General features: G+C 34.9%; 1 protein-coding gene across 1 annotated transcript; it reads left to right on the forward strand.

Annotated features, from left to right (window-relative positions):
* The first annotated feature begins 1,831 nt into the window (after positions 1-1,831).
* LOC131687979 (uncharacterized) lies at positions 1,832-16,428 on the forward strand. The gene is made up of 8 exons (XM_058972086.1): positions 1,832-2,436; positions 2,553-2,734; positions 12,100-12,251; positions 12,308-12,407; positions 14,619-14,951; positions 15,008-15,122; positions 15,928-16,052; positions 16,117-16,428. The coding sequence occupies exons 2-8, from the start codon at positions 2,636-2,638 to the stop codon at positions 16,426-16,428; spliced, it is 1,236 nt and encodes a 411-aa protein (XP_058828069.1). The 5' UTR covers positions 1,832-2,436; positions 2,553-2,635.
* The last annotated feature ends 102 nt before the right edge of the window (positions 16,429-16,530 follow it).

Below are 16,530 nucleotides of genomic sequence, written 5' to 3' on the forward strand. Positions count from 1 at the left end.
ATCGGATTTGCTGGCTGTGCGTGAACATAGAAAAAGTTCTAAGGAATGCGGTGTAATAAGCGACTGTTGTTTACACATCTTAAATTTTTTTCATTATGGTAAAATAAGATCAATGGACCCGATGCATGATCTGTGTGAAGGGGTTAACATGATGGTGATTAAAATGATTTTTCATGACGTGGTTGTAATACAAAAATTAATTTCCTGCGAGGAAATTAACGAAATGATTGATGATTTTGAGTATGGTAATACAGAAAGGGAAAACAAGCCATCCGCCAATTTTACGCTGATTGGCCTAAAATCAAAAGGCAATGCTATCAGCCAATCTGCTTCACAGTGTTGGCTGTTGTTGCGAGCTTTTCCATTCATATTTGGTCACATCATGTCATACAACAATAATTACACTCGCATCATAAGTGTTCTCTTAAAAATAAATTATTTTTCTTTTTCTATGAAACTTACTCAACCCCAGGTAGACGAATTAGAAGAAGATATCAAGGATTTCCATCTTTTGTTCAAAGTTTGTTTCCCAACTGTTAATCCCATAAACAAGATACACCATTTATGTCACTACCCCGATATATTTCGTATGAATGGTTCCATGATTAATTGTTTCATTTTTGAAGGGAAGTTTAAGGAGAGTAAGGGACAGAGCAAAACGTGCCATAATTTTAAAAATTTAACCTACAGTATTACCAAACGCACTAATCTAAAACAAATTCATTCCATTATTTCCCACACCTATTGTCTTAACACTCACGTGACTAAATCTACGGCAAAAGTTTCAAAGCAATATTTAAAATATTCGTATCTATTAGATGATTTACCGGAAAATATCTTAATTGTGTATCACCTCACTATAAATGGCACCATGTTGAAAAAAGGCACAGTAGTTAAATACGAGATAAACCATTCGAAGTACTTTGGTGTATTCGAAACAGCTATTCAGCTTCCAGATAGGTTCATTTGTATCATACAAAAGCTAGACATTCTAGATTTTGATGTTAATGCTAATAGTTTGAAGGTTTCGCAAGTAGATGAGATGGTGCGAATTGATAGTTCAGCTTTGCTTACTAAGAAATCATACAATTTTTGGAAATACTATCCGTACAATGACTCCAGTTATTATATTAGTTTCAAATATATCGATGATTGAACAGAACTTATACTCGTAGATTTTACTATGTTCATAAAACAGATTGTTTTCGGAAAGCATTCAATGAATACATACAAAAAAAATTGAAAATTGTGTTATGAAGCATATTTTTATTTACCAAACGCAAAGAACATATTATTCTGTAGAAAAAATCTCTCATAACAGCACTTCATAAACACTTGCAATTATGTGAAAAAAAGTTCCAATCGAACCTGCAGCCTATGGGTACTATACTAGAATTTTCTAAGTACATCCAGTTTACCGTGTACTACCATGCCGATCAACGTACAAATCTAGATAAACATGTGAAAAGGTCCTAAGTCCAAATGAGAGCCTCTCCATGCTTACTTTCTCTTTGGATTGTTTTGGGCTCACCACAAAATATTCCAATGTTGAAAGACTCTAATGTCGTCTAACATATCTAGACAAACACCGTAAAAGGGCCGAAGTACAAATGAGAGTCGGTCCTTGTTTACTTTCTCTTCGTCAATAGCTCGGTCGCTTTCACGTTTGCTCCTTAACTCTTAACATAATAGACATGACATCAGATATTTATTGAAACAATATTGGAAAGTTTTGTGATGACGTCATAACAATCCAAAGAGAAAGTATGCACAGAGGCTCTCATTTAAACTTAGGCCTTTTCACATTTTTTTTCCAGGTAAGGTAGTATAAGAGGGCATGTTCAGGAGCGTTTTATTTTGTATAGGAGTTTCAAAGTAGAACTGGAACTGAAACATTCACATCCCCAGCAGAGCGTTTTGTTTTATAATTTCGAACAGCTTTGTTTTAAAATTTAAAACTTTTATACGACGCCGTTCTATTTGTTGCTGATTTTAAAACACATTTAGAACTGTGTTTTAAATACTTGCAAAGTTTTCAGCACAGACACTTAGACTCGATACACTGGGGAAAAATAAATTTGAATGCAGTAACGCTGAAGGCATGGCGAGACATGAATTTTAAATTGAATAGAACATCCGCTAAAACTGCTGCTGGGGAGAGCAAGTTCTAGTTTTAAAATTTTCAGTTTTATATTATAGAACTGTTAAAATTATGAATCTAGAACTGAAACATTCCTGAACATGCTCTTAGGGGCAAACGTAAAAGCGAGTTATTGACGGAAGAAAAAGTAAAAAAGGATACTCTCATTTGCACTTAGGCCTTTTTCATGTGTTTATCTAGAAATGTATAATTTCGTTAGATAATATCAAAAATATATTTTTCTTGTGGTTTACAAACTAAACTATTACGACTAGCACTTGCTGAATACAGTATTTGTAAGTATGCCATTAAAATTTAGTTTCGTTGATTTGAATTCAATAATACTAAGCTAAAAAAATATAATAGAAAGAATGTAACACTAATATGAATATTTGTATTATTTTCATTACAGCACAGAAGGTGACTGATGCATCACTAGTTCTTTTTGACGATACGGGATTGAAGGAAATAGGTATCACCGCAAAAGGGCCTCGCATGCTAATATTATCGATAATTGATTCACTGAAAGATAATCAGCAATCGCGCCAAAGTGATGGTAATGCTGGAACCAATATTATTAGCACTGCAGAAGAGGTAATATTTAACATGATACTAACATGTACAGGGTAATTACAGTGTTAATGTGACGAATTTTAGTTGAAAACTCTAGCTGCTATCAACTTGTAATCGCAACATCACTTTTTAACCGGATTCTTAGGTATGCTCTCCATCTTATAACATGAGTGCCAGTGCCTCTTACGCTAGTAGTACACGCTAGCGTTAGTATCACTACTCTGTACACATCTGTACTACACGAGTCGTACGACCATAGTTATTTATAAAATATACTCAGTAGGTTCAGTCGAAAATTGAGCCGAAATGATTGCTGGTTCTAGTTAGTATTCTGGCATCAGATTCTAATTAGAATCGAAAGTGTCACTAGTGTCGTAATAGTAACCAACTACTACTAAGAACCAGCTATAATAACGGCTGAGCTTTACTGGGTATAGGGTAACCAACCTAATTTGAACTCTTACATATTTTGGACCCTGTTAATGTATTAAGGACGATTCAGACGATACATCAGCTTCCGTCAACGTCAACGGAACGTCACCGTTCCGTCAGGATAAGTTTAATAGTTTTCTCGTGTACCTGTTCACACGTGCCGTACGTCGAAATGTTCCGTGCCCTTGATGTTGTGTGTAAATGCTTCCATTTAACTGCTTTAACTTAGTTACATAATCTTGACGTTCCGTACCTACCCGTGACGGAAGGCTAATATTTTTGGTTAGTAAAGGAATGGGTAGGAAGTGGGACAAATATTTACTGAAATCCCTTTCTGCGGGTATTTGAATGGATGGCAAATTGTACACAATACAAGTTATTGTTCATTTTAATTAACAGTAATATCAAATAACAGCAGTAAATAATTTTGGCTAAGATGCGACATCAGTTACTCCTCTATGCGTTGGCTGGTTGATCGTTGCGACATAAATGCTTCATATCAACTGTACCCAAAATCACTCATTTTTTAAAATTTTTGTGCCCCGCACTGCAAGTCATACACTTTTTGGAATTTTTCTAATGTAAAGAAAATTGCAGGAATCGAACGAACCTCCACGACCTTTGTCCGAATACAAGAAGTTGGGGCTATACAGGCTTTTGTCATTCATATTCAATTTTATCATTTTCTCGTTCATATATCTCTATTATTCTTCATTCAATTTTAATAAAATTGAACGCAAAATCCAAAACAAAAATAGATTCGTTACCGGTAAAATTCATAAACATCAGATTTTTTGACATTTGGTCTCGATTCCTCATTTTTATCATTGAATTGCGCATGTCAACTCCATTTAACAGTAAATAATTATTCAATTTACTACTTCTAGTGTAAAATACGCTTAAAGATCACACGAGAAAAGTTTCATTTCTGGAAAAATATGGGAAGCTGGGGTATTAGGACATTTAATGAAAAAAATGTGATTTGTAGAGTTAATGTCAAAAAGTTTGATGTTTCTGAATTTTACCGGATACGAAAATTTTCTTCTCGTGTTCCTTAGAATTTTCCGTGTTCAACAAGGTACATAATATGAAAATTGAATGAAGAATAATGGAGATAAATGCACGAGAAAATGATCAAATTTAATATGAATGACAAAAGGCCCTATAATCCCAACTCGTATTCGGACAAAGGTCGCAAAGGTTCCGTTCAAATTCTGTGATTTTTTCACATTAGACAAACCGTGATTTGCATCACGGAGCACAAAAATTATTAAAATAGGGGAGATTTTGGGGACAACTTGACCTAATATTTCACTTTCCCGTATTTAGCGACTAAACAGAAATATCCCGGTTCAAATATTTAGATTATTTTTTAAAAAGTGGTATGAATTGTAATTTTCTGAGTGCTACTTCAGATGTTATGACATTTCAAATGTTTCCTCCATATTTTCCCATATTACCAATTTCAAAAACTTTAAGGGAAATGGGCGGGGGTCTAAAATTGTCCAAATGATGTGAAATTTGGCATCTGAGCTTACTTTAACATTTGTCACAATATGAAAGGAGGGGATTTAGAGAATTCAAAAATGAGTGATTTTTCGCATTGCCCTAGTGGTCGTTCCAAAAAGGTGATGAGCCCATTTTCGCCATGTTTCTATCATCACCCTACCCATTTGAAGCCGTTGGTCAAAGTAGTGTCTGACATCTTTGTTCAACGCATTGAGTCAAATGGTAGCGCAACAATAGGGGCTTTCGATTTTTCGTTGAGCTCAAACACGAGAATTTCACTGTTTTCAGTGCTTTTCTGTTATTATATTGGTTCTTAAGAACGAAGCAAAGCTGTTGATGTCAATTTTCACGCATTCCATTGATTGTACGCCGAGAATTTAATGAATTAGTGAGGCACCCTGCTTAGTATGGTGAAAATAGGCCCTTTACCCTATGTATTGTAATCTCGTACTGCAGGGCCATATTGTAGATACAGGGAAAAGTTTGAGGAAGTTCTACTGTGAAGAGAAAGGAAAATATATTAAACTTGAACATTAATAGTTTTTAAAAATGTATAGATTGGAATCGTGTATGGGGAGGACACCGCCTACCAAGTCATCCCGGGCTGGTACCTTGGGCCTGTAGGGAATCTATTAGTTGGGTCGTTGGAACATGGCATCGCAGTACTTTGCACACAGGCAAACAACATGCTCGATGTTGTGATAGCTATACCTACAAATGCAATAATTAAAGCCCTGTACAACGGAGACACGCGTCATCGTACAAGTTATGTCATATCCAAGCCAATAAACCAAGCATTCGTCGACACCTTCGCAATGAATATAACCAGTAGATCGGCAACAATTTTGACTTTTTTTTCCGGAACACTGCCAATCCAAACGGTAATTGGATGCACAAATCATATGCAAAATATGAGCTTTGTCCGACAGCTCTAGCTCACTCACAAGAGGTTTCAAGTTTCTATAGTACTATATATGGAAACTCTGAAATGAAAACTTAAAATCCAATAAAAAATTCCACAGTAACTCTGCATACCTCAAAACTTATAGTCGTGTAGCTTATCATAATAATTTTATAACGAACAGCTATGTTGAAGATTGTATATTGATTGGAGGCTCCCCGACAAAGCTATTTAACTTTGAAGACCCACCGATTTTTTTTTCAAATTTCCTATTCTAAGCGTGTGCGAGAAAGAGATGCAACACACAACGTTATATGAGAATATCTTATTACTGCAAAATCGGATCAATTTGCAGTCTTTGGCAACGCCCTAAACCTTAAGCTATATATCAGCAGATTTTGGGATACACAAGAATATACTGGCATTTCGTACTGAATTTAGTGCTTCTATCGCTTATTTTTCCAATATTTTCACACACAAACTTGAAAATTTTTGTGAGTGAACTAGTTTTCTGAAAAATCTCATATTTAAAAAAATGGTACGTGAAGCCAATTACCGTTCTATCCAACAATGTTCCGAAAAAAGTCAAAATTGTTGCCGGTCTAATAACCACCATCCCGAATTCCCATTGTTCCATCAAATTTCGAACGTTCTCTGACAAGAGATACTAAAAAATTCGTTGAGGCAAATGTGTCTTTCGTAAATGTTGCCTTATAATGTGCTTACCTTGACTAGAGTCCGTCTTCTCATTACCCGGGAACAATGTGAATGTACCCAAACAAAGGTAAGGGACTATTCATATTGGGACATGCAGTGACATCTTTTTAAGGAAGAAATTTTTATTTTGAGGAAGTCGTTATGCAATAGAGAAGGGGGATAAAGAAATTAATGACAATTGTTACATGGTGGGAAATGAGAGTCAACTTTGGGCAACTTTTGTGTAACGTAATTTATAAATTGTCTCTAATCTGATAAGAAATAGCAATATCCTCCGCCGATAACAGTGATGATCTCCGACTTCAGAGACTTTCAAACTGTGCTTTCGATGTTCCTTCAGGACGTGAAAGCCTCAGATTGGCCGAAGAGGATAATATCGAGTTACAGCGAATGACTTTATTGGTCACAAATGACTTCTCTTGTATCATACGGAGAAGTTATATAAATTTTATTCATATGATTTCAAGACAGATCAACCATTCAAGACTGTCTTGAAAGGGTTACCGCAAGGCCAACGAATTCAAAAAAATTCTCCTTCACAAGTTATTCTTATGAAGAGAAAAATTAATGGCTCCAACGCGCTACTATGCTCTGGAATTATCCAAGAGCTTTAATTTATTTTAACCGTAATGAGGTTAACAATTTGAAAGTTTTAGAAAAAGCATGTTTCTTCTTCCACGTGCGAGTAAAGTGGAAACATTATAGACGACATAGGGGCAGAGCTTAAAATCTGACCCAATGTCGTTGATGCCAATGTTTTGAGCACGGCACTAAAAATTCACATGTAGATTCCAAATGTTTGATTTGTGGCGATAATTCGCACACAAAGGTCGCTTGTTCGGTGAAAGAAACCACATAATGTTGTGATGCCCTAGTTGTATCTGAAATCATAAATCGAATTTCTGGGCATGTCGTATTCGAGAAAAATTATAAATTCTCGTACAAAGCCATAAAAATAACAAATGAAAAATTTACCTACTTATTCAAGTACAGTTCAAGAAAATAAGATTAAAGTGTTAATCCGCTTCAAAATTGAATTTCAACTTCTCTATCTATACAAGGATCTTCTATCTCCGTCAGACTATTCTACAATGGTGCGTCATCTTATGATTCAGTAGTAGGTAACGCGGCTAAAAGAACGATGACTACCACGCCTCCAATTTTGTTCTCACACAACGCTTCCTTTGCTCCAATCGATCTAGGTAGCATCACGGAAGAAAAATTGAATTTCTTGCAGCAATCAATGTTTCGATTGATGACTGCAATGCTAAATTCTACCTCACTGTTTGAAGCTTTTCAAACTGGGTGGGAATTTGCCAACTAAATTGTAATGATGTTAAAATTTAATCCTTATCGTTCAGGCTAGAGCCTTGTTGTCTCTTGTTGTATGCAGAAGCCGTCGCCACTCAACTCGGTCCATTGCTGCTTGTCGCCAGCCTCGCAGTCTTCGAAGGGTCCGCAGGTCGTCTTCTATCTGGTCGGTCCACTGTGCTCGCTGTGCTCCCCGTCTTCTTGTTCCTGTAGGGTCGCCCTAAAGAACCATCTTCACCGGGTCGTCGTCCGACATTCTTACGACGTGTCCAACCCACCGCAAACGTCCTATTTTGCGGTATGAGCGATGGATGGTTCTTCCAGCAGCTGATGCAACTCATCGTTCATTCGCCTGCGCCACGTTCCGTCTTCCATCTGCACGCCACCATAGATTGTATGTAACACCTTTCGTTCGAAAACTCCAAGAGCGCGTTGGTCCTCCACCAGCATAATCCAGGTCTCGTGGCCGTAGAGGACCATCGGTCTAATCAGCGGCTTGTAGATAATCAACTTCGTGCCGCGGCGAATTTTGCTCGACCGGAGCGTCCTCCGGAGTCCAAAGTAAGCGCGATTTTTCGCCAAGATCCATCTCTGAATTTCTCTGCTGGTATCATTGTCGGCGGTTACCAGTGAGCCCAAATACACGAGTTCGTCGACCATCTCGATTTCGTTACCGTCAATCCGAGCTCGGGATTGGAGGATCACATTGTCGTCTCTAGAACTTCTTCCTCTCATGTATTTTGTCTTTGAAACGTTGATGACAAGTCCAATCCTGCTGGCTTCAGCTTACAGTCTGATGTACGTTTCCGACATCGCCTCAAAGTTCCGTGCCATTATGTCAATGTCGTCGGCGAAGCCAAGAAGCTGGACGAAATTCCTGAAGATCGTGCCACTTGTGTTTCCCTGCTCTCGTTATTACACCTTCTAACGCAACGTTGAACAGCAGGCACGATAGACCATCACCTTGCCGTAACCCTCTTCGAGATTTAAAGGGCCTCGAGAGTGTCCCTGATACTCGAACAACGCACATCACCCGATCCATCGTCGCTTTGACTAATCATGTTAGCTTATCCGGAAAACCGTGCTCATGCATTATCTGCCATAGCTGATCTCGATTGATTGTGTCATACGCCGATCTGAAATCGATGAACAAATGATGTGTGGGCACGTTGTATTCGCGGCACTTCTGCAGAACCTGCCGAATCGCGAATATTTAGTCCGTGGTGGCGCAGGAACCCATGAATCCCGCTTGGTAATGCACCACGAACTGCCTTGTAAATGGTGACAATCGGCGGTAAAGAATTTGCGAGAGGACCTTGTAAGCGGCGCTAAGTAGTGTGATCGCGCTGTAGTTGCAGCAATCCAACTTGTCACCCTTTTTATAGATTGCGCGAACGACACCCTCCATCCACTCCTCCGGAAGAATCTCCTTCTCCCAAATTTTGGCGATTACCCACTGCAGCGCTCTTGCCAGTGTTTCACCACCGCTCGTTGGATAGTTGATCTACAACGGCTGCTTTGTTGTTTTTCAGACGACCGATCTCCTCCTTGACTTTAAAATTTAATAATGACTTTAAATAATCATTTAAATGTATTAAATTTAAATGCTCGTTCAATAAAAACGTGCGAGGACGTTTTTTCAACTTCTTGAGGGTACATAATGGGCATATAGCCGTTGTGACCGAAACTTTTTAAAACCAAATATTAAATTGAAGAGTAACTCTAATTTTGTTATTTATCGATTCGATCGAATTGTTGAATTCGGCGAAGGAATCGCAATAACGGTTAATAGCAGAATCAAACATTGTGTCTTGCCGTCTCTTGACACCAATGTAAATGAGAGTTAGGGTATCGAAGATCTTGGTAGCATCTTTACCTTTTCAGTACAAATTCTTTATGATCGGAGTTTATAACGCTAAACAACGATCCTGGAATAATACTCAAAGTAATTCCAACTTTACTACTTTTTAATAATTACTCTGCCGATTGTTATTCAATTTTGTTCCCGAATGGACCTTATATTGAGAATATTAATCATGATCATGATTTACAAAATAAAGATGACATTGATACGGCATTACAAAATTTAAGCGATTTGATCGATTCGCTTGCCATAACTCTACCAGTAAATGCTCAACAATTAGAACTACTTGAAAAAAAACTCAGGGTCAGTCGTCCGTGACGGCTTCGTACAGCCTGGAAAGTGCGTGTCAAAAAGAAAATTGAGTGTTTCATCTTTTCTGCCAGATCATGCAAATGTTAGACGATTCCCTACATTGAGTATATGCAGATTTGTACTACTTAAGCATATCATCAATTTAGTGCCTCTCAAATTGATATCTGAGATGATTGGCATTTTCATCACTGCCGATTATGTTAAATCCCATTTTTACCACAGTATGGTACAACCTTTTTGAAATCATCAGAAGGGTATTACGTTCCATTATGCGACAAATATGCCGAACAATAAAAGTATTTCCTATATATATATATATATATATATATATATATATATATATATATATATATATATATATATATATATATATATATATATATATATATATATATATATATATATATATATATATATATATATATATATATATATATATATATATATATATATATATATATATATATATATATATATATATATATATATATATATATATATATATATATATATATATATATATATATATATATATATATATATATATATATATATATATATATATATATATATATATATATATATATATATATATATATATATATATATATATATATATATATATATATATATATATATATATATATATATATATATATATATATATATATATATATATATATATATATATATATATATATATATATATATATATATATATATATATATATATATATATATATATATATATATATATATATATATATATATATATATATATATATATATATATATATATATATATATATATATATATATATATATATATATATATATATATATATATATATATATATATATATATATATATATATATATATATATATATATATATATATATATATATATATATATATATATATATATATATATATATATATATATATATATATATATATATATATATATATATATATATATATATATATATATATATATATATATATATATATATATATATATATATATACATATAATGAACAAATGAGATTTCTAGAGGAAATATCAAAAAGTTTGATGTTTCTGAATTTTACCTCTACTGTTTTTATTTTTGTTTTATTCTTCAGAGTTTTACACGTTCAACAAGTTACATTTTATGAAAATTGATTGAAGAATAATAGAGATATATGCATGAGAAAATGATAAAATTTAATATTAATGACAGAAAGCCCTATAACCCCAACTTCTCGTATTCGGACTAAGGTCGTTCGATTTCTGAGATTTTTTCACATTAGAAAAATTACAAAATATGTATGATTTGCATCACGGAGCAGAAAAATCATTAAAAATGTGGGATTTTGGGGCCAAAATGACCCAGTATCCCACTTTCCCGTATTTTCCTAGAAAGAAAATTATCTTCATTCAAATGCTAAGATTATTTCCTTTCAAAAGAGGTATAAATTGTAAATTTCTGATTGCTACTTCAAAAGTTATAGCATTTAATGTATTTTTCCTCCATATTTTCCCATAGCACCAATTTCGAAAAATTTCAAGCGAAGTGGGCGGGGGTCTAAAATTGTCCAAATGATGTGAAATTTGGCATCTGAGCTTACCTTGGCATTTGTCACAATATGAGCCTTCGAGAATTCCAATTTTTTTTGCGATGCCCTATTGCCGGATTCCGTTGGTTGTCAAGGAGAGCAACGCTCGATTGGTTCATCCTCCACAGCGAAAGCGGCTGCTGTTGGATGTTTTGTGGTTAGAAGGAACGCTAAATTCTACTTTGAACTACATCGACAAAACAATTCATAAACACGAACTACAGCTATATGTGGCCGGCATTATGCTTTGTCAAAACACGTGAAATAATTAATCTAACGGGTTACAGAAGAAATAAAGGAGTATACCTGACTCTCTAAATTATATGATGATAAAAAACGATGAAAGTATTCCAAAATGTTTCGGGGTGAGTATAGCGTAGTTGGTAAATTGATTGCCTTATACGCAGCGCACCTGGGCTCGAGACCCGACCCCGCACAAAGGGTTGGAAATTTTTCATAAGAGATTTTTCTAACCCGAAAAGCCGAATGACCTTAAGGTTAAAACCTCGATAATCGAAATAAAATTTGAAAAAATGTTTCGAACAATCGCCATTATTATACCTAGTTTCAGCGCATGCTCATCTTTATCGTAAAATCTACCCCTTGGTCAGTAAACACCTTCGGGTCAGAGTCCCACCAGAAGTGATAACCCTATTACCAGCAATGAAAAATTGGATAGGCCGATGGGTTCATATCGCATCCTTCGATGTTATTTTCTAAATCAAATTATTTTTTACAGAACCTGCGAGCTCTGCTAATAAATGATATAAAATTCCGTTGCGTTGTGTATAATAAGTTGGATAAAATGATATTACCAAATGATGCAGAACTCCGGTGGATGATTCGAATTTTATGCGCATCGTTCGAAAGATTGATCTACGATAAAAAAGGGTATCATATATTTGTATATTCACGACGACAAAATTTAATGACTTGCAATTTGATAGGTACCCAACATGTGATGAACAATGGAGGCTCGCTAAAACCATTATACGCACGTTTCCGGTATTAAAAGAGTCCAGAGTCAACGGCAATGCGCCATCAGAGGTAATGTGAATTTTGTAACTAGTTTTCATTTAGTGCTTACACTTAGTAATATCGTTACAGTTGAAAACTGGAAAATCCAATCAGCAACTATCGTTTTGTTTTCTTGATCCGTGCTAATCTATCACGTAGGATCCGATTCAGTGACGGTTCAGTACCGAGCACATGTCCGTCAAGGTACCGTAGCGGGCAAATGTGAATGCTCGCATTTGAAATGTATGAAAGAATATTGGTGTCTGTGCACGATACTGAACCGTCACTGAAACGGATCGGATAGGTGTAAATAGTGCTTTAAGCCCGATTAAGACAATACATCAGCTTCCGTCAGGGGGAAAAACGTCAACGTCACATTACCGTTTCGTCAGGATAAGTTGAATGCATTTCTCGTGTGCCCATTTACACGTTTCGCACGTCAAAACGTTTCGTGCTGTTGATATTGTATGTGAATTTAGTTTCATGCAACTAATTTTGACGTTCCTTTGACGTTTTGTACCGGTCACGAATCGTGTAAATTGTACTTTATAGTGCATCTATGTACGAATATAAAAACAAATTCCGTGCTGGACAAGTGTGAATGATTTCACATGAAATGCATGAAAAAAAATTGGTGTCCGTGCACGGTTCTGAACCGTCACTGAAACGGATTGGATAGGTGCGTAAACAGTGCTTAAAATACGCACTACTTCCAACGTGATTCCCTTGCTTAGAAAGAGTAAAAATACGATTGTCGCTGGCTGGGTTTTCTAGCTGATAACTGCAACCAGAATACTTCAGAAGAATATTTTAAACGAATAATTAACATGCATATTAACCCTCAAAAAGGCAAGCTAAAATAGTGACTTCATAAAGCATCCTCAAAGACCCATTGAACTTAAACGCCTCTTTTTTGTGTTTTATCAGAGAATTGAAAACTCCAAAGCGCTTGATAATGTTTATGCCTAATTAGAAGTTCAATAAAATTAGAAAATTGTAACCCTTCGTAGCTCTAATACCGCTTGCCTTCTCGAGGGTTAAAAACAAAAAAAAAATATTCTAATGCGCAGTGAATAGAAAATATACTTCAGTTATGATTATTAATTACCTTTCATAGGGGCTGAAGTCTTAAATGTAATAAACAAAATGTTTATCATTGAGACCTTGTGTGATTAAATTATGATCGACCGAAAATAAAAGTGGAAAGGACAGAACATGCTTTGAAAAACCCGCTTCAAATATATTTAAATGTAAAGACCGGATAGAAACTTCAAACATAAAAATCGGACTGGTTCTCTCCTCTGTAAGAGTCGGATAGAACACCTTCAGTATAAAAACCGGAAATAAATTATCCTATTTTACAAAGTAATTTTTTATCGACTTTTAACCTTGAGCGTGACGATATACGTACCATTAATTTATTTCTATCCGGTTTTTATACTGAAACTTATAAAGCGATACTTATGCTGTAGGATCTCAGTCCGATTTTTAAGTATGGAATTTATTTCTGATTTTTACATTCTAATATATTTACAGCAGGTGTTACGAAGCATCCCGGTAAAACCATTCGGAATTTGAATCGGAATCCTGAATGGAATCAGTATGGATTCCAACTCAAATGCAACAACCGATTCTGAGCCGGAGCCTTACGACACTAATTTTCGGTGGCTCATATATACCTAAATGAATGGCAAGAATAACTCAAATAAATATGATAACTAACTTCTATCTTTACGCCAATCAGTAGTAGTCTTATTTTAAGCTTTTTGATCATTATTTTTAATGGAAAAATGAATAGAAATGCTATGGCTATTATCTGAGCCGTTTCAAAATCTATAATTTAGTGAAGAAAATTAAACCGAAAAAGGTGCATTTTTAATATTTCGACACGGATAGGGGCTCAAGTCGCAAACTGTGTTTGTTTCATTGTGTTTCATAGTTTTCAGTAATTAAAATACACAAAAAAGATAACTGAATAACAAATATATATATATATATATATATATATATATATATATATATATATATATATATATATATATATATATATATATATATATATATATATATATATATATATATACTAATATATATATATATATATATATATATATATATATATATATATATATATATATATATATATATATATATATATATATATATATATATATATATATATATATATATATATATATATATATATATATATATATATATATATATATTTATCTATTTTAGTCTGCTTTCTTCTGGTGGCATAGTGGCAATGAAAAAGGACCCCATTCGGGTTATATTTATCATCGAGTTCGCAACATGATCAAAGCATTACCTAAAGAGTTGAAAAAGTACCAAAGAATTTCTGGACCCGAGGTGGCAAATTCAGTTTCAAATGCAATCCTGGAAAAAGCAACTCAACTATCGACAGTCATGGCTTCCTTAGAAAAATACAACGAGATTAAGCAGGGAATGGACGAATGCTTCCCGCTGCACAAATTATTACTCAAAGAAAAAAAAGGTACCAAAGCTATCATCCAAACATTTCCACATATAACATCGTTCAAAGGAAGGATGGTAAGTTCTCTTACTATTTCAAATTCATTATGTACTAATTTCAATCTATTTTTTAGATCCATGCCGCATTCTACCGTTTGAATCCTACCGTTGCAAAAGATATTGATTTCACACCCATTTTGTCCCAAGGGTTGCTTCTACTTCCAAACAGCTTCAAGGAAGTTGAGGACGGTATGTTGTATTTTGTGCGTATCGTCGACTAGTTGTGGTTCATGTTATTCTACTCCCTTGGACAATGATGTTTCAAATTCGTCCAATGAATGACGTTCGTTGGTCCAACGTTGGTCGACGTCCAACAAACCGTTCAACAGATCGTTTCCATCGTTGGACCCTTGGACGATTTTGAGAATTTTTTTGGCTTCACAGTGGGCAGTTGCAGTTGAAAATCGAAATAGTAAACTTTCGATTTTTCTTCCATTTTTGGTATGCGTAACTAAAGCGCATCTTGTGTATATTCCCACTGAGACGTCCAAAAAATTGTTTCAAAATCGTTCAACACGGGTCCAACGATGGACGTTTGTTGAACGGTTATTTGGACGTTGTCCAAATTGGTCCAACGAACGTCCTTCATTGGACGATTTTGAAACCAACCGTTCTTAGAGGGTTATAGCATCATGCGCATACCCTCTAAGAACGGTTGGTTTCAAAATCGTCCAATGAAGGACATTCGTTGGACCAATTTTGACATCGTCCAAATAACCGTTCAACGAACGTCCATCGTTGGACCCGTGTTGAACGATTTTGAAACAATTTTTTGGACGTCTCAGTGGGTAATGAATACCAGTTGCACACTCTAAAAATGAAAGACACAAGCACACTATTTTAAATTTTCAAGCGCAACCAGCATATATTAAGCATTCTTCGTGCACACATTTCAATCTACTTCCTTATCAATATTTTTTATTCAGAAATAAACTACACTCAGATTCCCAAAATTCCAGTTTTACCGATAATTTCTTTCCTTCATTCAATATAGTTCATCTAAGAGGATTGCTCAGAATTTTCGCAAGCTTGTCTAAAAAAGGAGTTCACGCATCTGGTGATATGGTCTGGGATTCGCCAGAACAACTCTATGCTGCACCTGTCATCCAGTGGACGCAGGTATTAAACAAAAATGTATTTAGTAGTATTAAATAACTGTTTGACTGTTATAATTATTTTTCAGAACTTGACTGATTATTTGGCACTGGCAGAGCTAACGCCGCATCTGGTTTGCGAAGCCGACAAGTTTAAAACAGGAACATACAGTGTTCTTATGGATGGGGTGATCATAATGACGGACTCGTCCATCAGAAACGTCATTGACACGTTCTTCAAGGCCTTCTTTGTCTTTGGGGTACCAGTTCCGGCACGGCTTTTAATGTTAGAAGAACTAATGTCCATACTTGTGTATAAAACGCGGAATCAAAGCTCACGCAAAACAGTAAATCAAATTGCAATGTCCATAAATGAAACATTAAATGCTCAGCTTGTTTAAAATATATAATACATGAAATAATTGGCATAAACATTCATTTTATTTAAAAGAATTCCAAAAACAATTAAAAAACTCAATTTTCCATGATAATGAGTAAATTTT

This window comes from Topomyia yanbarensis, chromosome 3 (genome assembly GCF_030247195.1).
Source record: "Topomyia yanbarensis strain Yona2022 chromosome 3, ASM3024719v1, whole genome shotgun sequence".
NCBI classification, from domain to species: domain Eukaryota; kingdom Metazoa; phylum Arthropoda; class Insecta; order Diptera; family Culicidae; genus Topomyia; species Topomyia yanbarensis.

What these genes read in the sequence shown, in the direction of transcription:
- LOC131687979 (XM_058972086.1), top strand. Translation starts at nt 2,636, where the DNA reads ATGCTAATATTATCGATAATTGATTCACTGAAAGATAATCAGCAATCG. An exon ending in TTATTAGCACTGCAGAAGAG is followed by an intron (nt 2,735 to 12,099) that starts GTAATATTTAAC and finishes TATTTTTTACAG; the next exon opens with AACCTGCGAGCTCTGCTAAT. An exon ending in TTGATCTACGATAAAAAAGG is followed by an intron (nt 12,252 to 12,307) that starts GTATCATATATT and finishes GCAATTTGATAG; the next exon opens with GTACCCAACATGTGATGAAC.